At 50.5% G+C, this 22778-nt stretch overlaps 4 protein-coding genes across 4 annotated transcripts; 3 read left to right on the plus strand and 1 right to left on the minus strand.

Moving 5' to 3' along the window:
- Positions 1-2713: 2713 nt before the first annotated feature.
- On the plus strand, positions 2714-4554 carry LOC131284489 (WSCD family member AGAP003962). Its single transcript, XM_058313349.1, has 5 exons — positions 2714-3365; positions 3435-3514; positions 3916-4087; positions 4166-4335; positions 4399-4554. The coding sequence occupies exons 1-5, from the start codon at positions 2714-2716 to the stop codon at positions 4552-4554; spliced, it is 1230 nt and encodes a 409-aa protein (XP_058169332.1).
- Positions 4555-6721: 2167 nt separating this feature from the next.
- LOC131289579 (ras-responsive element-binding protein 1-like) lies at positions 6722-11367 on the plus strand. Its single transcript, XM_058318867.1, has 2 exons — positions 6722-8160; positions 9128-11367. The coding sequence occupies exons 1-2, from the start codon at positions 7975-7977 to the stop codon at positions 11141-11143; spliced, it is 2202 nt and encodes a 733-aa protein (XP_058174850.1). The 5' UTR covers positions 6722-7974; the 3' UTR covers positions 11144-11367.
- Positions 11368-12266: 899 nt separating this feature from the next.
- On the plus strand, positions 12267-13740 carry LOC131288957 (zinc finger and BTB domain-containing protein 44-like). Its single transcript, XM_058318141.1, has 2 exons — positions 12267-12283; positions 12344-13740. Exons 1-2 carry the CDS (start codon positions 12267-12269, stop codon positions 13473-13475), a joined length of 1149 nt encoding a protein of 382 aa, XP_058174124.1. The 3' UTR covers positions 13476-13740.
- A 23-nt stretch (positions 13741-13763) lies between these two features.
- LOC131284490 (uncharacterized) lies at positions 13764-22412 on the minus strand. The gene is made up of 7 exons (XM_058313350.1): positions 22178-22412; positions 21187-22081; positions 20516-21119; positions 18595-18916; positions 15924-16169; positions 14979-15858; positions 13764-14421 (listed from the first exon to the last, which is right to left on the minus strand). Exons 1-7 carry the CDS (start codon positions 22410-22412, stop codon positions 13764-13766), a joined length of 3840 nt encoding a protein of 1279 aa, XP_058169333.1.
- Positions 22413-22778: the final 366 nt, after the last annotated feature.

Consider the following 22778-nt stretch of genomic DNA (forward strand, 5'->3'; position numbering starts at 1 on the left):
AAATTATCGCCTAATTATCGCCCTTGCGTCCAACTGGCAAATGGCGGGTGTCTGTGTGTGATTTCATCGCTCGGCACCGTTCGCTAAACCTGTTTGGAACAGATAAATCAAATTTCCAATAAAGTGGCCGTGTACAGGAAAAGCGGGAAAACGATTCATATTCCATTCGATTAATGAATTTATTTCTTTTGGCTTTCAGTTGGGGCGCTTTTGTATCGTTCATTCTTTGTATGGTAAATCAATTGGCAACAATTTAATCATCTACCATAAATGGATCATTTTGGTTTTCTTTTCTGCTTTTATTTTATATTACATCGACAGTCATCAGCATGTTAAGACTGTTTTTATGTCATAATATTGGGATTCAAAATATTTCTCTTTTTTAATGTTGAATTTGACTGATTGGAAAAGATTTTGTAACTCTCAGTTTAATGAAGGAAAATGTTTATTTTAATAAATACCATTTTGATAATAAACTAGATATTTATAGAAAATGTAAACTCATCGTCAGTTAAACCATAAGTGAGGTTTTCCCACCATTATTCGTTCAGAAAGACATTTACCGCCTTTGATATAATTTTTTCTTTGATGTTTCGTTTCAAAAACATCGTTTTGATAATAGTTGAACAAACAGTAACGAGTTTTGTAAATGGGAAAAATATTTCCTTTGGTCGTGAAAGGGTTAAGTAAATAAAACAGTACTGTGAAAACAACGACAAACCAATAAATTTTAAAAACTAGTAGATTTTAACTACTTCAGTGAGTAAGGTTTAGGTTGCCTTGCACCGAAGCAGAATCTCTACGTTTTAAAACATAAACAACCACATCTTCGCTGTGTTTGCCAATTTCCCGAGCGTACACGAAGGGCGTAACATAAAACTTCAGTTTAAGCCCGGTCCTTGTTAAATGCACCTCGTCGACTTTTGCATCAAAAACTCACAACCAACACTCACCATTTTACGACGATGAAGAAAATCTAGACCAACGAGCAAATTTCCTCGGTTAAGAGGAGGTTTTACTACTTCAAAACTATAATGTCGCCGTCGCCGTCGTTGCTGCCAAAACCACTCGACGACTCAAAACGCCACGAAAGACGGCGGTGTCCACTCGGTTGCATTGTTCGCGTGAATTTGCATTTCTGGGGCACCGCGTCCTCGGGAAACTATGCTTCAAACTGGTGCCAAAGTGCAGGCGCAAGTTGGCCTTTTCGTTTGATGATAGTAGAAAACAAAACAACGAAGCCAGCGTTAAGACCAGCGGTAAAAACCGTTTAATAATAGCAAAAGTCGACCCCAGACTTGTGCGCCTCTTGTTGGTAATTTTATGATTTATTAAAACAATCGCTTTGATTCGATCTAAAACGAGGTGATAAAATGATTTAATTGATATTGAGGTAGCTTTAATCAGCTATCTAATGACCCATAATTTGCAAAACCGTGCAATGGCTCTACCGACACCATAAATTACTTCACCGTACTGACCCATCCAATTATGCTGACAATGGGCCCACCGCAATGTTTACCGATTGGTCATCGAAGCTGTTTGTCGACATTTGTCACACCCGCATTACGTGATAATTATCCATACGACAAACGGAAGATAACGATCTATTCATAGGCGGGGTAAAAAATACTTTGTCTTCACGCCAGCGACCCACCACCCCGTTGTATACGGCTTCCGCCCTCCTCCTGGGCTGTTGACATTGTACACCCATTCACCGTATCTCCCGGGGGTTCAGTTTGGGAGCACAAGTAGGTTAAGTGGTCCCGGCTGATCGCACACCGAAGGGCTTGTGCGACGGCGGTAAACGGTTGGCTTCTATTTCTGAAAACTCACACGTGCATGCAAAAACGAGCACCCTTTCGAGGATAAAAGAGCGATCTCGAACTCGAACCGGTTTATTCTGAGAACCTTGATTCCTAACTCCTAAGTAGGGTTAAAAACATGACAAACGGTTGAGCTTCGGTATGGCGCGAAACGGAAAACACGTGAACTGTGCAGCGATAAACAACGCCGTTCCGTTTGTGGACACGCCAAATGTGCCACCGTCGCTCGAAGGTCTCTTGCCACGTGGAGGGAGAGGGCGTAGTATTTGCGCATGAGGTCATCGCTTCGAGCGCTTACTACTCCGCGAGATGGCACGTACGCTGGCATTCCTTCTGTGTGCCACGGGCGCTCGAACCCACCCTCCCCCGGCACCTCCGGTTGATCCACCGCAAACAACCACGTAGAGCGATCGACGAGCGGTTCCACGATATAGTCAATAAATACTGACTCTGTCCGGGCGTGATTTCTTTACCAGCCGGGTTGCAGACGGCTAAGGGCAGCAGAAATGCGCCAAAGAAGTGCTCATCAAAGTGGGGAGACCATTGTGGGAGGTCGAGGTAGTCGCGGACAGATGGCTTGGCGAAGTGGTAAGCGTCTTCAGTGCGATAACGCTGGTCTTATTTCTCAGTGCCAAAGCTAAAGTGTTGGCAAAACTCGACACACGCACGTTCGTGGAGCTCATTTCAGTGTTTATTAAATAGAGCTAACTCGTTGTTGTTATTGCTGCTGGCACTACCCTTTGGAGTTCCAGTTTCATCCATCTTGGATTCCGTGTGGACTTCATTGGCAGCCGAACGTTTCGTAATTAAGATAATCTCTTCATTAATCTTCATTAACCACATCGCCGCCCATTCGTGGTTCCATTTCCAGATTCGATAATGCGGCCATGGCACTGCGCGGTTGGCGACTGTTTGGGGTGGCCGGCACCATACTGGTGTACGTCGGTGGCATACTGGTCCTGTCCTTCGTCAGCCTGCAGGGACCGCAGCAGAAGCGGGGCGTTCATGGGCCGCGCGGGTACGGTGAGTTCGAGACGCTGCGCAACCGGGACCTGGGCCTGATGGGCAAGAAGCCCCCGTTGCAGTGGTGCACCGAGCTCCACTACCGCGATGCCCCCGCCCGGGTACCCCGCAAGCCGCCCAAGCTACTGCAGACATTCCCGGGACACTTCGTCAAGAAGTTCAGCGTGTACAGCTATCACCAGGGAAAGGGTGGCAGTGGTGGTAGCAGCAGCAGCAGCAGCGGCAGCAACAACGGTGACCTGAGGAAGCAGCACAACCAGAACCTACACTCAGTACCCGAGCCGGCGGGAGGTGCGGTGCCGCTCGTTGGCAGTTTGGCCTCCCCGGTCACCAGCAGTTCCTCGCAGTCCGTTTGGCCTAACAACGGTGACGCGCCTAGTGGTAAGCTAGTGGATAGTGATAGCGTAAGAAGCAGCGAAGGGCAGCTGCGGAGGTCGAAGCCGGAGCTGGCAGCGCTCGTGTCATTCCCGGGCAGTGGCAACACCTGGCTGCGGTACCTCCTACAACAGGCCACCGGTACGTATCGATGGGTGAAAGGGTGGGGCAAAAGGGTCGTGGTTTCATCCGCTTCTCCTCATTCCATAGGTATTCTGACAGGAAGTGTGTACAAAGATTATGGACTCCTCAAAAGTGGCTTCCCGGCGGAGAGCGTTGCCAATTCTTCGGTGAGTGCCATTCTGGAACTAGGATCCAAAATTATTCACCAAACTGGACATCATATTATTCCTTTGACTTCCTACAATTAACATCCCAGCTTCTCTGGGATTTCCTAAGAAAATAATTTCAGTTCATTCGAAACGTATTTTCAACGAACGCAGAGCAAATCTGGGTTTCTGAGAAAACTAGCTAGCCCTAGGATGACAACTGTCCTTGTTTATGCAGGAATTACTCAGAACTAGATCCGGGCATTTTGCAGCATATAATTACGTTCCCCATCGTACATTTGTTTCACGCCTCAAGTCATGAATAATCTGATCCAGTTCGCAAAATATGCTTCAGCATCCACAGACCCCTCTGAGGAATTTGGAATTTTCCCCTCGTACTTAATATTCCCCTACCCCCTTAGGTGCTGGTGGTAAAAACGCACGAGTGGGGCCCGAACGCCTGGGCCCCATACACGAAAGCGATCCTGCTCGTCCGTGACCCGGAGCGGGCCATCCTCGCCGAGTTCAACCGCCAGTCCGGCGGCCACGTTGGATTTGCCTCGCCCGACCGCTACCGTAGGACCAAGGGTCGATGTGAGTATGGTGCCGGCGCGCGCCCGACCGAACGCTGCCCAATTTCACCTGAACAAGTTTTTCCGGTGCGCTTTCTAGATTGGACCCAATTTGTAAAAAATAAACTTTGGGCGTGGGAACAAACGAACCTCTCCTGGGCGAAAAACTTTACCGGCGAGGTGCGGCTCGTGTTCTACGACGATCTGGTCGCCAACGTCGAGGGAACGTTACGCAGTATTCTGAAGTTTCTCAACCACACGCCGGACGAGGTGAGCCCCCTGGGCCAGGTTTGCCGATAACGAAGCTAACCTATCTTTTCCCTTCCCCCATAGGAGCTGCTCGCTTGTGCACTGATGCGGAAGGAAGGGATCTATCGGCGCAAGAAACGCATCCTGCAGTTTGATCCGTACAGTCCGGCGATGCACGCAGCGATCGACGAAAAGCGGGCCGAAGTCTACGCAGCCCTTGGACGCTACGACGCACAGTGAGGGACAGTTGCAGGACCGGCAGCTGGATATGTGATTATTTTTGTCTCTTAGTTTACTTGGAACGTTGGTCCAAACTCGAAGTGTAAACTAGTTTTCCTACAAGAATGCTGCGCTTTCTTTCCCATAGCGCGTTGTACAAAATCCGATTAGGTTGTTAAGTTAATGTCCTTTTTTACGTGATTGCGAAGGAAAGTTAAGGTGCAAATCAAGCGAATGGTTTGCGAACGTTTGAATGCTTCCATTTTGAATTACTTTTTAACTACAAAGCCATACAGTACTCGTTAGGTTGTTTCTAGTTCAGTATTGTGCTCCAAGTCTGTCCATGAAACTGCTCACTAGATTAACCAACTATTCTAGTCCATGCGGGCGATCGTAGGAACTGCGATCGTCAACACTGCAGCCAAAAAGTACTTAATAATTAACGAAACCAAGATACACGCAATTCAGCAACAACGTACGAAACGAGCAGGCTTAACAGATACTACTTATTCAACACACGAATTAGAGGCAACATGTGTAGAAGCTATAAGAAACTTGTAAGACTTTTAGAGACAACCTAGGAACAATAGCTACAACATAAGCATACAGAAGCGCACGGTGGCGTGGATGATTTGTAGTAGAACGTTTACGTTTATTTTTTACTGATAATGCGACAAACACCGTACCCCCAATGGTAGAATATAGGTGTTTTGGGGAAAAAATGGAAACACACACGAGCATAATATAATTCACACGTACCATTGATTAGCTAATTGTATCATGCGGTGTGAGCGAAGTAATACACAATAATAGCGCTGGGCTGGTGGAAGAACGGATGTGCATTAAACGTGAACACCAGGGCAGGAGAAAATAAACCTATTTAGAAGTGTTAACTTAGCTGGATTGTTTGAAATATTCCTATCCGAATATGAGCTGTTACTTTCTGATAAGTTAACAAACTTTGGGTGCGAAACGTCGGTTTTCCAAAATGTTCGGCTACGGTACAAATCCAATTTCCAAAGGTTGATGATTTTTTCTTGCATTTACGTTTCGTTTCGATTAATCAAAGCTTAATGGTTCTCCAAAGAAGTGTGAATACTAAATAATAAAAGATATGTGAATTTATGGAGAATTTTCAACAACGTTCCACGATTCATATTTCCTACACTAAAAGATTCAAATTCTTTCGTTCAAAAGTTTGAATTTATAAAAATTGCCCAACACTAGAAAAATCCAATGTTTTCCGATTTTGAACCCAGTGGTTTTGAACCCACACCGGTACATCGGAACTTTTTGTGTTTGACACTTGGCATTCGGCTTGACAATCCTAGATGACAGCTGTAGAGGTGGGATATAGCGAATCCCTGCTAGGATTCGAATCTTTCGAACCAAATCCGGTGTACTGAAATTTCAAAATCCAAATCACAATCCATTAAATAGAGCAAATGCGAGAAGGCACGAGCACGGTTGTGTAAAGAAACTGATAATTCGAAGAAAAGCATATAGTTGTGATGCTCACAGTAGTTCTGACGATAAGGCAAACTGGTTTTACCGAACGTTTATTGAATCCGTCAAGTGGGATCCAATCCGATGGAGTCCGCCGAGGGATCGACTACTGACTTTGCCAACACTAGACACCAGCAGAGGTCAACGAACCGAACAGAGGTCTAGTCGACTTGTTCGAGGTGCGAAATGAGCGTTGCAGATCGCTCATAACGTCTGCCGTATTCGTGTACGTAGAACCGCTCGCTGACGATCGTATCGGCCACCGTATCGAAGAAAGCAGAAGATATACGGCCGTCCATCGGTGTCCCGGTGTGGGAAGTGTTTCATCATCGCTGCTACGGCAGAAGGAAAGTGCGTCTCGTCGTGCCAGTTTGTGCGAGCGGCGGATGACCTGGCGGCGCCAGGGCAGTCGGGCCGGAGGAGCAACGTGGTGGTGCATACCGTTTCGAGAGCTATGCAATTCGCCTCAGCCGTAGCGCAAGTGAGCGGGTGCTTGAGGAAGAGGCAAAGTTGCATATAATTGTGGTGACGTATCGGCTCGTGTTGTTATTAGGAACCGCCGACAAAAACCTTCCCTGTCTCGTCCTATGGGTGGGAGGGTGGGTGACTCGCGGGTGTAGTGAATAAATTTGACATTTATTTGTTATTGACCTGCGCGGTGAGCGTGCGGGGGGAAAGAAGGCTGAGGCGGTCGGGGTTGCGGTCCGGAAGGTCGCGGCGGTGCCGCTTTGTACGCCGCAGTTGGAACGGCGAAACGAAAGGCTTCGCGAGTCAACACAGAAGTAGTAGTATAGTAGCGATGAACTAACAACAACAGGGCGCTCGGCGAGGTCAGCACACGTGTGCGAAAGAGTGCACACAGCACGGCGAAGAGCGAGCAAGCAAACGCCGCCGTCGTCGTCGCGGAGTGTTGACGGTGACGGAGGACAAAACCAGCAACAACAACGGCAACCAAGGCCTCCTTCACCACCAAGGCTGGCGGAACGTCGTCGTGGTCGTCGTCATTGCCGCGCGGCAGCTAGAGTAGGCAGTAGTAGTAATCTGTCTTCGTGGAAAGTGACTACGCGCAGCGAAGAAAAGGCCGCTGGTCCGTGTTTTGGGATTAGTTTTCGGGTGCGAAACCGGGAGTGCGCGGCGCGAACGCCAAACCAGAGTGTGGTGCCAAAAGCAGTAAACACAGGAAGGTAGAAAAGAAAAACATCATTTGCAACGCCTGCGGCGACCCGTTTCCATAGCATCCCGCGTGCCTCCTGTGGGTTTGCGTGTCGTCGGCTTCGTCGTGGACGTCGTGGATCTCGTAGTGGTGTTGTTTGGATCCGTTGTCAATCGACGGTGGCGCCGTTTGTTTGTCGCGCATTTGAATTTGACACATCCTCTTCCTTTGCCTATCGCTAGGTCTAAGCGCGTGTGTGTGTGTGTGTGAAAAAGTGTGACCCGACACCAGCAGTCGCAGCAGCGTTTTGCATATCCCCTCACAATTGACGCGCAGTAACAACTTCGCGGAAAACATCCCCTCCGCCGCTCGAGCGGGTTGCAGATTAGGCTAAGACCCCTAGAGCGTAGGCACACACGGTTCGTGCATCTTTTTCTTCTTCCTCTCCGCCGGTGTGCCAAGTGAAAGTCAACCGCCATCCCGCACCTTCAACCAGGTGAACCTCCGCGGCACGTAGCGAAAGGTGATCGATCCCGAATCGTGTGCTCGTGATCGTGAGCGGAAAAGGGAATGTGTCGTGTGGCTGTGTGGTGCTGTGTCTTGGGAGTGAATGAATGAATGCACCTCTTCTGCACCCGACGAGGAAGTGTCTCAAGGATTTCTTTATTCAATCGACTGACCGGGCGCGAGCGCAACCGGAACTGCAAGGGCCCCGGCGTTTGGCGGTTTTCACTTTACGGCCGGGTGGCAAAGCGCAATGAGTGCGGGCAGCAGGAGGGACCATGACGCAAGAAGTGTTGCCTCCGACGCACCAGTTCGAAACGCGGTGCCGACTGTGTTTTTCGGACGAGGACGAACTTAGCTGCAGCCTGTTCCCGGACGCGCATCATCCGGCGACCGATCAGCAGCATCCGGTCCGGGCTGCCGCCGAGCTGCTAGAGATGATTTTGGAGTGTACCTCAATACAGGTGAGGAGTGGACGCCAGGAAGAGGCACGGGGGTACATGGAACGATCGATCGCCTTGCTCCGTCGACCGTCCTTGGCCGGCCGCACAGTGAAGTTTTCGTCAAGGATTCTCTTCAATCTTGTTCATGACAAAGAAACCGCACAACTGTCTTCACTTAGTAAATGTGTTAGAAGAAAAAGCTCTAGTCAAATAAATACGTTTTGTAACGACTCGGGAAATCATTCAAGTGGGTAAAAGCAGTCGATTAGCCTTTTTTCTGGCTCTAATATGATTAAAGCATACTATGATGTCTCAAAAGGCTTCTTAAATTTCAACAAAGTAATTTAAAACTTTATACAAGAGACCGTTGTTTTTCACGTTGCTATGGTATGCGGTATGTTAAAGGTTGTATTTCTAACCTTCGATCCAAGGAGGCATTTATTTTGTGAAATTTCTTTTTTTTCGTTAATGCCAACCATCAAGTACGCCCTTTGAGCCACTGTGGCCCACCGGACATTCGGTCCGATCTCGCATCACACGTTCGCCTACCTTCGAGCACTCCGGTGGCTCATGTCTGGGCCATGATGTCCATGGGGTAGGCGTGTGTGTGTACGTTGTGTGACCATTCCAAGGACGAGCGTGCAGCGCGTGAGCGTGCGGCGCATTCGATTCTCCGCCGCGCTCGAGGTTAACTAGCGCGCATTCTCTTTGTGTGTTTGCGGTGCAACATGCGGTTGCGGACGAGATCGGGGACGACGGTACATACGTGCGACGACCTCCCTTCGACCGTTCACCCCTTTTTTACCCCCACCAGCGTGCGCGCGAACGCAGCGCGCAGGGCGCTCGCCTTGCCTCGACATACTTATGGCTCAATCTTTTTCGTACCCATTCACTCTGTCTCTGTCTGCCTCGCTCCCTTACTGACTGACTTTGTTTCTCCGTTTACCCCCCCACATGGGTGTGTGTGTGTGTATGCACACATTTTCAGATAACCTTGGAGGAGGACTATCCCGCGAAGGTCTGCGAAAAGTGTGTCGAAACGCTCGACAAGTTTTATCAGTACCGGAGGCGCTGCCTGCACAACGATCGGATACTTCGCGCGGAGCGACGGGCGGCGACAACGACCACAGGCCATAAGAACAACGACGACGGTAGCAGTGGCACAGCTGTCGAAACAGAAAGTAGTCGCCGACGGTCCCAGCCATCGTCCCCGTCGCCGTTGCTAGTGCCAACGATTAGAATCAAGAGTGAACCCGCTTTCTCGGTGGAACGGTTAGACCACGATGGAGGAGGTGAAGGGGACGGGGACGAGCGAGGCCAAGAGGTGCGTACCGATGGTGCGGAAGATCACATACACCCGCAGCAGCAGCAGCAGCAGCCAGCGATCGAAAACGAAACCCATTCCGAGGGCGGTACGTCGTCGATACTGCGGAGTATCCTTTTGCAAACGCGCGATTCCACGACAAGTCGATCGTCACCCAACACGGAACCGGAATCGGCTCGTCAGACACCTCAACCACCACCACAACCACCAACCGCGAATATTAGCTCTCCCATGGCTGGCTCGGCTGAGGATGGCCGATCAACGCATCCACCGGAGGAAGACGTGAAGCCTTCGCTTTTGCAGCAAATGTTACTCCAGCAAGGATCCCCCGCCCGTTCCCCTCCTAAGGCAGGGCCCAGCGGTGGGTGTTCCGAGGGCGCCACAAACTCCCCCGCCGGTGGCGGATCATCTTCATCGCTGCTGAAGCGAATGCTGCTCGATGGCAGTGGAACCGCAAGTAATACCTCCGGAGAGCTGGGACCCCCCGAGACGGGGATGTCCGGCCATCAGCGGACCAAGCACGAGCCACTGAGTGCCACCGGTACGCCGTCGCCACCGTGTCCGCCCGAGGATGAAGTGCCTTCAACTGAAACCCCCCTCGCATCGCAGTTACGATCGATTCTTTTGCAGCATCGAGCCGCGGCATTGTCAGCGCCCCAGCAGAAGCAGGATACGTCCGCGGCGGCTGCGGCAGCGGCAGCGGCGGCGGCGGTCTTTGAAAAACCGGAAGTGTCCTACATACGGAGCCTGTTCCTAAGAAACGATTCCGATTCGGACGGCGAACCGCCCCCGACGGAGGATCAGCGTGAGCTGCTACTGTACACGATGTTCCAGGAGATAAGGGCACGGCAGCAAGAGCAACATCAGCAGCAGCAGCAGCAGCAACAAGCGCCTGCTGACTTCTCCTCGGACTCGGACGATTCGGACGATGCGCCGCAAGACTACCGGCTGCCGAGTGTTCGCCGGCGTAGCACGGAATCGATGGATTCGCGGAGCAGCAACAAACGGCGGCGGATGGAGTATCCCTGTTTGCTCTGTGGCCGATCGTTTGCGGGACGGACGAAGCTGGTGATGCACATGCGAACACACATGATGCCACCCACGTTACCCCCAGCAGGGCCACCACCACCAGCAGGCTCGTTACTTTCTTCGTCGCTGGCAAACGGTGGTCGTAGCTCAGTAGGACACAGCGACCTGGAGGAAACCGGTGCGCCTTCCCCGCTGGTGGCGACAGCGACGAGGGCAGGTTACAACCACAGCCCGGCCACCACCGCCAACAACAATCCACCACCGGTGGCCGGCGGTGGCGGTGGAAACGAGGACGAAATCGATGCGCTCGAGCGGCGATCGTACGCGTGCTACATCTGCGGGGCCGACCAGAACAATCTGCACCAGCTGAAGGAACATCTGCTGGCGGCACACCAGGACCGGATACGGTCGCGTGGCCGGACGCGGGAACGGCAGCGGACAGCGATCGGGTGCGAGATCTGCCATCGACAGTTTCGCAGCCAGTTCGCGTACAGCGAGCACATGCGGACGCACACCGGCGAGCGACCGTTTCCGTGCGATCAGTGTGATAAGCGGTTTCCGCGCCGGTTCCAGCTGCTCGGCCATCTCTTCAACGTCCACAAGCAGTCGTGGGTGGCGGACGAGTCGAAGGCGAAGTTTGCGAAAAAGTAAACTTACCCCAACCCGTGACGCGGCCCAGGAAGGGACAGAACACACGAATTTTACTACGCCTTAGGGTTTACTCTTTAGTGTTTTAGTGAATTAGGAGGAAATGTCAGAGACATTGGATTCTCTTTATCGTTTATCATTATGTTTTGTTCGTAGTATAATTGTTGATAGTTATACAAAAAGAAAATATACTTATATATATACATACAATATTTTTAACAAAACTTTGTAGATGCAATGAATTATAACCATCCGAAAAAACTTCGGATTGTAAGAATAACTCATAGGAACGAGTATTGGAGTCTTGGGAAATACTCAATCAAGAGCATGAACATTTGTAGATTGAATGGTGAAAAGAACTACAAGAAACCCACGAATATATAATAGTCTATTTTACATTCTATTTCATGATTATTTAAACCGAATACTAATTATTCTTAATAAATTTGGGTTCAAATCTTCAAACTTTGATCAATCTTTCGAAACGAATCTTTCACGAATCTTCATGGCTCTTTCATCGACGTGGATTAAGCGTCCAAAAAAGAAGGGGGTACTTTTTTCCTATTTCATGCTTGTTTCGGGCTAAACTTTTATGTTCGTTTAACATTAATGTATCGTTGAGATTTGTGTATCTCTCATTAAAAGAATTATGAATCGTACAAACGAAACATAGAGTCATTCAGAGCATGAATCTGAATCGGAGTTACACAACTCTACTATTCAGTCTGAATCGGTAATTTACCGGTACCGGTTCGTGTGAATGTCACAAATGACACACGCCCGCCATTGTGATTGTATTCAAACGAGGCATTTTTCTTTTTTAATTACCTCACAAACTAGAGAGACGGAAAAATCTTAACTTCCACGAAGTTGTTGATCCGAAAAATACCTTTCATTTAAGAGGTCATTTATGAAAATCGGTAAGGCGATCAAAAAGTTATTAACAAAATTGCGATTCCATTTTTAAAATCCAACCAAGGTTTCTGCACCTATTGCTATTTTGTTGCAAAACATCAATGTAAACATTAGGAAGTGACGGCAGGAAAACAAACCAGGCAAAACATCAACAAAACTTGCGGCAACATTAAAATCGCAACAGTGTGTCTATGTCGGGCAGAGGTGGGAAATGGAGAACGAGAGATTGTAAGTTTTGCGTGCGGTCTGCTGAAAGCCCAAGTCGCTAATTTGACCATTTGCTTTCAGCACCTTGGAATACTTTTGTCGTCTGTGCGCATCGGAAGGTGTTATAATACACCCACTCTTTCCACCCGGAGACAATGACCCCAAGGACGAGCTGGTGCGTATGATCGATGTGCTAACTTCCGTGCATCTGACGCGGGCGGACGACGCCGGGGCGGTCATCTGCGATAAGTGCTTACAGATGCTCGATCTGTTCTGTCGCTTTCGCGAGGAATGCCTCCGACAGGATGTGCTTATACGGACCAAACGGACACTGATTTGCGAGGAGCTCGTGCGACAGCAGCTACTACTGGAACAGCAACGCGCTGAGACCGAGCTGCTGCTTCGGCAGCAGCAGGTTGAAGCGGAATTGTTGAAACAGCAAACCCCACCTGAGACAGTGAAACTGGAGGACGACAATGACGGTGCGCAAGTAGAGAAGCTTGGAGCAATAGCTACACCACATGCCGCAGAAAGCGGGGAGTGTAAAGAAGAGTTCGATAGTGAAGAAGTGTCCGAGGGAAACGAGAGCCAACAGAACGTCCAACAAGATTCCGATGATATTGCCACGGGAGACGACGACGAAGTGGAAGAGCGAATAGAGGAGTCTAGTCTTAGTAATGACCCATCATACCCACCGTCCAACGGAATTGCGCTGCTCACCCCGGCGGGAAGTCTTTCGATTTCGGTGCAAGTGAACCAAATGTCCCTTGGCGAACCCACCACCGACAGCACGGAAACGACCCCAAGCGGTACGGTAATGTGCGATGGTAACACCTCACCGATACCGTCCGTTGCCCAGCAGCGAACGGTCCGCCGAACCAAACCGAACCTCAACAAACCACCGCCCGGTTGCGACATTTGTCAGGAAAGCTTCGCCACGCACTACGAGTACGAGCAGCACATGGACCAGCTCCACGCATGGGACAAAAACAGTCGCAGCTCGCTAGCATGCGATCCGTGCCAGATGCGATTCACCAAATCGTACAACCTCAAGCGCCATATGTACGAGGTGCACGGCGAACTGTCGAAGGGCATGACCGTCACACCGTGTCCGCTGTGCGGCGAGCGGTTCCTGCGGGGCTACATTCTCGAGCGCCACATCGCCAAGATGCATCGGAATAAGAAGAAACTTAAAATTATTGCCATCAAGTGAGCAACTACTGCTGCTCATGCCATGCCATTTTATTACTCCTAAAGGACGACTAAGCGAGCGCAAGGAAAGCTCGCGCATTGGCGCAACAAAGCTACAAACCGTGATTCGAGGCAAATATTTTGTACATCAGTTGCAATAAGATTAGCATTAAGTGGAGACAAAGAGGATCTTTCTTGTCAGTATTACGATTAATGATTATTACAGGAACGGACCACAGCTTAAGGTACGGAAGAGACCGGACCGGTGTGTCTTTAATAAAAATGATCTCGAAATGAAATGCCTTTTCGTCTAATTCGTAAACACCAGCCGATCCCGCGTATCCAGTGCATTGACTTTGATGTCCTTCATGTTGTACAGGATCCACTCGAGGTACGACGCAACGTTGGTGTAGATATCCGGCACGGTAGGATCGCACTCACGCGACCCAAACGATAGGATACCCTGCAGGAAGCGTCGTTCACGCCGGCCAAACGTTTGCACCGTCTGTAGCGGCGCGCCGGACATTATGCGTATGCACGGCCCGGTATGGTTCGCCGGCAGCCCATTGGCACAGGTTTGGGTGTAGCTTTTGCGCAACGGAAACCCAATCTCGTTGAAGCGCTGCTGGCAGTTGACCGAGTTGAGGTACGTTGGATTACTTTCCGCGACGACGGTGCCGTCCTCCGTTGGGAAACCGGCCAGTGTAAAGTTTTCTGGCTTGTAGCTGCGTTGGGCCAGCGTCACCGGGAGGCAGATGGGACGTACGTTCGGTTGCGTCATGTCGGCCGGTTGTTGCAGCTGAACGAGCGCTATGTCGTCCGTGATGGAGATGCGGTTGTAGTCCGGGCGTATGTGGATGGTTTGTATCGGGAGCCTTTGGAGTGGTGGCGCACACACCGTTGTACCCTGCCGCTCAACACAGTCCGTATCCGTGGATGTATCGTAATCGCCCAATCGAATAGTTCGCCTAAAACGTAAAACACATTTTTGTTAAACAAACTCTATGAAATCAGTGGCGCGGTGGGATAATCGGGAAGGGCTCCGGACCGTTAAATTGCCCTAAATGTTTGTATCCTAAAGACCAAAGTTAGACTTAGTTCTACAGGAGCTAATGTAATCCTTAAGCAAGATCGTCGTATTCTTGTATTAATGTTTACTGATGAGAATCTATATTAGATTTTCAATTGTTTCTATATTCATTATGAATATGATGTTGTTATTGTAACTTAAAAAGTTGAAAATCTAAGCAAATTAAGCGATCCAAGCAAGCTAAGTAAATTCCGTTTGCTTCTCACGCTGTTCATTATGGCCTCCCAAACCTAAGCCGATATGGCCAAATGGCCTTAGAAGCATGATTCACTACGACGAGGAAAATAATCTTACATGTTGGATCAAACTGAAACAAGACAAGCGCTAAATGAAATGGTGGCTTCTTGTTCGGTCTTAGGTTTTCCACGGGTGCGTCAGTTTGCTCATAGGAAGATCATAGACCTCTGTATAAAATCCTTTAGGTTTAGTACTTACACCTGTCCATCGTTAATGAAGCAGTGCGCCGGTCCAAGGACGTACCATTCGCTGATGAGTGTCACGTGGCAGAGCACTTGTGATCGGTTCTGTCCCCTCGGGATCACTTCCACCAAGCCAACCCACGGATTTGTCAGAAAACTATCGTTCGAGCTTCCGGTCAGATTGACGCTAATGCCACACTTATTGAAATTGAGTAGCCGCAGCTTGGGACTGTTGTCCACCAGCAACGGATCGGTCGGGACGGAGGCCGACGTCGGGGTGATGTACATCTCGATCCACTCCCGATATTTGGCCACATCGGTGAACACGGTGTACTTCGTACCATCGCACAGTCCGACGTTTTCACGCAGTGGCATAAACGAGACGATACCGCGCACGTACCACGTCTCGGCCAGCTCGAAAAACATTCCACCCCCACTGTCCCCGTTGCAGGCGCTCACACCCTTCCGGCCACCGCCGCAGAACATGCTGCTGGTGAGCGAGTTCCCGTACACCGCGCGATCACTTTCAATGCACGTCCACGTGTCGACGACGGTGATCTGCGCCTGCCGAAGATAGTCCGACACTCGATCGTGCTCGGTCAGCCCGAAGCCCACCACGGTGCCGTTCTTGCCGGCGATCAGTTTTTGATCCGGTTCCATGTTCCACAAACAAACCGGCTGGATGTAGTTCGTCATGGTGATTTCGGTGGCCAGCTTAATCAGCGCTATGTCGTTCGCCACGCTGTTCCGGTTGTGGTCCGGGTGCACGATCAGCTCCAACGGGACGTGCTCCTGCGAGCTGGGGCTCGCTTCCGATAGCTGATTGCGTCCGAGCTGCACCGACAGTTCGTCCAGCTTCACCAGTGCCCCCCGCTGGTTGTAAAGACAGTGCGCGGCTGCAAAACGGAAGCAAACGATCGATCGGCAATCAACAAACCTGAACCGCCGAAACAACACTTACCGGTGAGAATCGTGTTCCTATCGAGGATCGATCCGCCGCAGGCGTAATTGAACTCCTTCCCTTCCCGATGGTAGATGGCCGTATGCCACGGCCAGTGACCTTCCTTCGTTTCGGTGCCATGCTGCACCAGGTAGACCGTTTTCACCTTTCGCTCACCACACGACAATGTTTCTGCGTTCGCGGACGCCAAAAACACTACCGTGACCACCAACAGTGCTGCCAAAAATCCCCTAACCGTGCCGGCCGCTGCTTGACCGTTTCGATAGCCCATCGCAATTCGAGGGAGTTCCCCTTTCGAAAGGGAATGGAAAAAAACACACACACACACTTCCGGCCGCTCGTTAGAACGCTCGGCACAGAACGTCTTGGTCGATTCAGGGTGATCTCCAAACTGGCGTACTGTTAAACGAGCAGTCCGGTTTTTATCAATTTCAATTAGACCCGGGCCGGCCGCGCCGGGGATTTATGCAGTCGCATCTATATACTGGTGCACACCCACACGCATGAATGGAGCCACAAGGGCGATAACGTTTTGCACAGGATTTTGAGAACGAAGACTTGACCGAAGCCGTCACCATGCTCTTTGGCTACTTTGCGCCGTCTCCAGAGGGTATTCACAAAAAAACACCGATAATATAGACCAAGGGTCGGCACAGGAGTCCTGACAGGAGCCAGATGATGAAAAAGAGTCCGATACCGCGGGTCAGATACTTTGAACGATGTTTTAATGGGTCGCCAAATATATAAAAAAGTAACAATGTTAAAGATGTTGTTGTTGCTCTGAACTACCGTTACAGAGGTTCAAACACAAAAATCCTACGCTTACAAAACAAACTAACGATTGCATAAAAAAAAATAGACAAATTTCTACGACTTTTCATGCAAAAACGGAAAACGCTCGCTACTTTCTGTTAAAAGCAAAATAGCAATTCTATTAAATTTAGAACAAGTTTGACAACTGAATTATTTTAAATGAATCCCTCGTTCCCATGGACGTTTGATTGTGTGTTAAAACATACAGCTTTATCGCGGACCACGTGGCTAAAGATTATTTAAAGTAAGACAGCGACAAGTGGTAAAAAATCCAAGTACTGTATGATGCTTTAGAAGCTTGTTACAGTATATTTAAAATGTTTTGAGGTCCCTTAACTCCCATAGAACGCCATATCGGAGCATGCGTTTGCGTAAAGCTCTGACCAGCGGTTAAGGGTTGATCGCGAATTATGTGTTCGAAGTTAAGTCAAGAAGTTGGGTCCTCCAAGGTTAAGCTGGTTGAATATCTTAAGTTGCTTTGTAAACACAAAATATCGAAGAAAGGATTCTAATTCCAAATTAGTAGGCGAAGATGAATTCCCGCCACGGTTCATTCAATGGCCAGAACTATGCTTTCACTCACAATATTTAGGAACAGGATCAACGTACGAATACTTCAAGGATAACATTCATAGACGATCTTCAGAGTTGATGAGCTTCGCTTCAAAGAAGGAGAAGCGGGTAAAGTCTCTTGACGGATTAGGCAAACCGAAACCATCTGCGTGGTGGGTTTTTCTGCAGGTAATTTCATACCACACCCGATCAAACCGGTATGGCCAGTTGATTAAGGCAGACTTCTCGATGCCGACGGTATGTTTGTAATTCTTTATTGAGGCATTGTTTAAATTTACCCGAGCCTTCCTGGAGTACCAGAAACATATCCCAAATAAAAATAATAAAAATTAATATTTCGGCTTGGTTTGATGCATGTGCCGTTTTTTCCCCCAGGGTTTTCCATGTTTTGACCCACATCTTTGCCTTCACCTTGATAAAGCGGAAGAAGGAGCGAATCTGCTCTAGCCGGTGGTATAATCAGCTACGACCACAGTCTAAAACTGGTTTTATTTTTTCGCCGTGCTGATGCGTCATCCCATCCATTATCACGATCAGTTTCGGCGTAGCGTTTCGGGTAGCAGGTTTCAGTCGCTGATTGGACACTGGTGCGAATACAGCATCTCTTCGGCAGCATGCGTGGTGGTACGTTTGGGTATTCCGTCGTCATCGCAGCCTTGCTTCTCGTCGGTACCGGAAGTTCGCAGGAGTGCGGCCGACGAAAGGTGAACACCAACAACCTTATACTGAACGCCCGCGCAGCCGTTGCGGGGCACTGGCCATGGCACGCGTGCATCATGCACCACTACCAGAGCAGCTTCACCAACGTTTGCGGTGGTTCGATCATCGATAAGAACACCATCCTGACGGGTAAGTGGTAGTCTCTTGTGTCCGGGACGTCACATTAATCTCCTACGTCTGGTTCCAGCGGCACACTGTGTCTTCACGCCTAATGGCCTGCTGTCGGTGGATCTGGTGTCGGTCGAGGTGGGTCGCATACGGTTGCGCATATCGGACCAGCGATCGCGTGCCTACGAAGCCGACCGGATCATCGCCCATCCGGGCTACGCGCCCGATAAGGTGCAGAACGACATAGCGCTTATCAAGCTGCGCACGGACATCGAGATGAGTGACTACATTCAACCGGTGTGCCTGTGGAACCGTGGCCCGGACTTGGCGCAGGTGGAAAGGAAGTACGGCTACGTCGTGGGGTTCGGGCTGACGGAGACCAACGAGGTGTCGGACTATCTGCGCGAGGCCGACATTCCCGTGGTGGACTTTGCGAGCTGTCTGGAGAGCAACCGGCCCGCGTTCGGTGCGGTGCTCAACTCGTTGATGTACTGTGGTGGAAGCGCCAACGGGACGAGCGCCTGCAACGGGGACAGCGGTGGAGGAATGTTCTTCGAGTACGACGGTACGTGGTACGTGCGGGGGCTGGTCTCGTTCACGCCGGGCGTCAATGGGCAGGCAAAGTGCGACCCGTACCAGTACACCGTGTTCACCGACGTCGCCCGGTACCTGGACTGGATACAGCAGAAGCACAAGGTGCAGAGCTTCGCCAGCGGTCCGGTCAGCTCGCTGGTGAGGCAGAATCCCCGGCTGTCGAAGCTCAACCTCGACATCTGCGGCTTTAATGCGTACCCGTTCCGAAGGGAGGCGGAGAAACCGATCTTTCTCAACTACCCCTGGATGGGACTGCTGGAGTACGCCGTGGAGAGGACTCGCGAGCCTCGCACCCTTTGTCACTGTATCCTCATCAGCGAGTGGTACGTCCTGACGGCGGCACACTGTGTGGCAGGGGTTTCCTCCAAGCATAAACTGTAAGTAAGCGGCCTCTCCCTGTCGGCTGTCACAAACTAATCACGCGTCTATTCGCAGACTCGCCGTCCGACTGGGCGATTACGACCTGAGGTCGCAACCGGACTGCGTCGAAATGGACGGCACAAAGCGGTGCGCCCCGGACGCCAAGCTTCTTCCCGTCGGCAAGATCGTCATGCACAAGCAGTACGACAAGGCGACGAAGCGCAACGACATTGCGTTGATCCGGCTACGCACAAAGGCGGACGTCACCAAGGACAACATCAAACCGATCTGCCTTCCGGTTAGCGCCACGCTCCGGGAAAACATCCCGAACGCGTACGTGCAGGTCGGTTGGTCACGCAACTCCCCCGTCCTGCAGCGGACGGCACCGACGCGCCAGAATGGAGCCCAGTGCCGGCAGCAGTACGCGGCCGAGAAGATTGTCGTATCGTCGGACGATCGGCACATCTGCACCTTCCAAAAGTATGATCCCGCGGGTCCGTGCAACTTCACCGCCTCGGCCGCCCCGCTCCAAGTGATCCAGAAGATTGAGGGCAGCGATCGGTATGTCCTGCATGGGCTGCTATCGTTCGGGTCCTCGAAGTGCCTCTCGGACTATCCCGACGTGTACACGAGCATTAATGGATATATGGACTGGATACTGGACTCGCTGGAGCCCGAAGAGCAAGCGGATGACAAAATTATTTTTAGCGATAAATAAATCTACCTAAAGGGATGTTCTCCAAGGTTTCACCGCAGTTTACAAACAACTCTGATGTCAACGGCCACACTAACCGGCTATAATTTGTAATTTTAAAAAATAGCTAGGACTTCTACTAGCACTCGAGGAACAATTATGTTATTAAAGGAGGATTATATTTTCTGTACAACAGACAAAAAAAAAGAATACATATTTTTTATTAGTAAAACACATACAGGGTGTCCGAACGATCAGTTTACAAGATTTGTCAGAGGATAGGGCAAGCTGAAACATGTTAGGAGTACTCTTAAACATAGAACAAGAATAGTTAAACCTGATTAGGGCACCATTAAACCCAACCGGTAAGGTATTTTTAATCTTTGTTAGTGAATTATAAAATTGAAAACCGGTTTGCCTCCATGACTACAAGAATCATTGTTACAGAGGTACAAATATAAAAATTCAACTATTCCAATACAAAATGTATAACCAACCCTGATGAATCCGGGGTAGTAAACTGAATCGATATGAATCTGTTTTCTCTCTTGTTAGTTGCGAAACTATTTTTATAAAATTATAAATTGATTTTGTTATCATTTACATGACACATTTTGCGTTTATTTGAGCATTCTGTTGTATGTGTTGCAGACGGAGTCAGAACTTAGTCTTTTGTTTGCATTTTGTTTACCCTTCCTTTCTAAGCGACCCGCAATCGGCGGTTCTAGTCTTGCATATTACTTAAAATCCACTCCATGAAGCTGCCCACGTTGACGTACACATCCGGGAAGGAAGTGCTGCATGTTTTCGGGCCGTACGACAGCATACCGTGCAGTACGTAGCGCTGGGTTCCTCTTACATTCTGGACCGCCTGCAGTGGTGCGGCGGAGGCCGGGAACTTGCAGCGCGAACCCGTCGCCGCCTGCTGCAGGACGCAAATCTCGCGGAAGGACTTTTCCAGCGCGATCGACTCCTCGGTGTACTTCTGCTGGCACTCCACGGTATCGACGACGCCGCGCTCCGATCGCTCGATCTTGGCCGCCGACGAGCCTGCCTCCCAAGCGGTCAGCGTGAACACGGACGGTTTGAAGCTGCGCAGTTCCTTCGAGAACGGGAGACAGATCGGCTTGACGTTGCGCTTGCTGACGTCGGCCCGATCGCGCAACCGGACGAGCGCGATATCGTTCGCAAACTTTGGAGTATTGAAGGATTTGTGCGCGATGACGGACTCGATGCGTAGCGTTTGCACTGGCGGTGCGCACACCGTACTTCCGTCGATGACGCCGCAATCGTTGTTGGTGGTCTTATCGTACTCGCCCAGACGGACCGTTGAGCTACGGAATATCACGAGAGACATGGTTGTCAGATGACGCGGGACTAGCGCGATCCGGGTATACTTACAGCTTGTACCGAGGAGGCAGATTCACGATGCAGTGCGCGGCAGTTATTAGGTAACGGTCGCTAATGAGCGTCGCATGGCAGAGGGTTTTCTTCTCGCGCGCACCGGTTTCGGTGTACTCGAGCAGCCCGACCCAGGGATACCCGAGGAAGACCGGTTTCGAAGATTCTTCCTGATACGGATAGGCGTTGCTACCGCACGTATCCAAGCTCAGCAGGTTTAGCTTCGGGCTATTGTCCACCGGTGGCGGAAGCGTCGCAACACCGCCTGCCTTGCGCAGATACGGTGCAATCCAGTCGAGATACTTCGACACGTCCGTGAACACGGTGTACTCGTGCGGATCGCAAACTAGATAATCGGCCCCGTCGATCTGCCGGCTCTGGGTGTACGATACAATGCCGCGGATGTACCATGTTTCGCCGAACTGGAAAAACAGACCACCTCCGCTGTCGCCATTGCACGCGCTCGTACCGTTCCGGTCGCCGCCGCAGAACATTTTCTCTGTAAGCGTTTGGCTGAAGAAGCCAGGGTTGCTTTTCACGCACTGGAAGTTATCCACCACCGGCAGCTGAGCTTCGCGGAGCGATCCGGGTGGCCGATTGGACTCGTCGATGCCGAATCCCACGACAAACCCGCGCCGTCCGACGATCGACGGCAGGCCATCGCTCCACAGGCAGATAGGCTGGATGAAGTTCGTGTACGTAATGTCAGTGGCAAGCTTGATCAGGGCGATATCGCCGGTCACCGTGTTAGAGGTATAATCTTGGTGGATGAACACCTGATCCACTTCGTGCTCCTTCGTCCGGTCGTCCGCTAACTTCAGTCGGTTGCGACCGACCTGCACCGTGATCTGTTCCCGGCTGATCGGTCCCAGCGGGGTCTGCAAACAGTGAGCCGCTGGGTAGGGGAAAGGGAAGCACCACATTGTTACACCACATCTAATGGAAACTCCCGAACTATTGGCTTTCTATTCCAGACGTGCGTCACACTTACCCGTTAGCACTACGTTGTTATCGAGTATGGTTCCGCCGCAGAAGTAACTGATCGTTCCACCCGTACTGCGCCACAAGGCCACATGCCAGGGCCAGAATCCGTCCTTTGCCTCCTGGCCTTTCCACACGAGCGTGTTGGCCGCCTTCCGTATGCCACAGCTTTGCGCCGTACTCGGTGCAATCAGGACCAACAGCGTCCCAAGCGCTAATGCGTAGCACCCCGCGAGGCGAACCATCGTGTTCCGGACACTGATAACCTTTACCGTGCGCCTTCGCCTCCCAACGTCGCGACCGCTCGAAGTGCTCCGGGGAATTCCCAAACACACACTTACACTCACACACGCCCCAGCGTTGGATGTAAACACAATTCCAAGCGGACGCTGACCGCAAAGTAATCCGCTGCGGAGGACCTGTTAACGTCAACTGAAACCGGTTGGGTCGGAGCGATCTCGTCGAAGCTGCGATCTGGTGTCACACTTTTGGGAAGACGAGAGAGATAGAGCGCGAAATAAGGCAGCGATCGCTACATCTCTTTGTTTGAACCAATCGCACTATGATCACAGTGCTGGTATAAACGCAAAACTCAAGCCATAAACAGTCGA

This window comes from Anopheles ziemanni, chromosome 3 (assembly GCF_943734765.1).
Source record: "Anopheles ziemanni chromosome 3, idAnoZiCoDA_A2_x.2, whole genome shotgun sequence".
NCBI lineage: Eukaryota > Metazoa > Arthropoda > Insecta > Diptera > Culicidae > Anopheles > Anopheles ziemanni.

Excerpts from the sequence above, each read along its gene's own strand:
- LOC131284489 (XM_058313349.1), top strand. The coding sequence starts at position 2,714 with ATGGCACTGCGCGGTTGGCGACTGTTTGGGGTGGCCGGCACCATACTG. Across the intron at positions 3,366-3,434 it reads CCTCCTACAACAGGCCACCG|GTATTCTGACAGGAAGTGTG; the intron begins GTACGTATCGAT and ends CTCATTCCATAG. Across the intron at positions 4,336-4,398 it reads TCAACCACACGCCGGACGAG|GAGCTGCTCGCTTGTGCACT; the intron begins GTGAGCCCCCTG and ends CTTCCCCCATAG.
- LOC131289579 (XM_058318867.1), top strand. The coding sequence starts at position 7,975 with ATGACGCAAGAAGTGTTGCCTCCGACGCACCAGTTCGAAACGCGGTGC. Across the intron at positions 8,161-9,127 it reads TGGAGTGTACCTCAATACAG|ATAACCTTGGAGGAGGACTA; the intron begins GTGAGGAGTGGA and ends ACACATTTTCAG.
- LOC131284490 (XM_058313350.1), bottom strand. The coding sequence starts at position 22,412 with ATGGTTCGCCTCGCGGGGTGCTACGCATTAGCGCTTGGGACGCTGTTG. Across the intron at positions 22,082-22,177 it reads TAACAACGTAGTGCTAACGG|CGGCTCACTGTTTGCAGACC; the intron begins GTAAGTGTGACG and ends TCCCCTACCCAG. Across the intron at positions 16,170-18,594 it reads GAGCACCGCACCGAACGCGG|CGGCCGGCACGGTTAGGGGA; the intron begins GCCGGTTGCTCT and ends ACGGTCAAGCAG.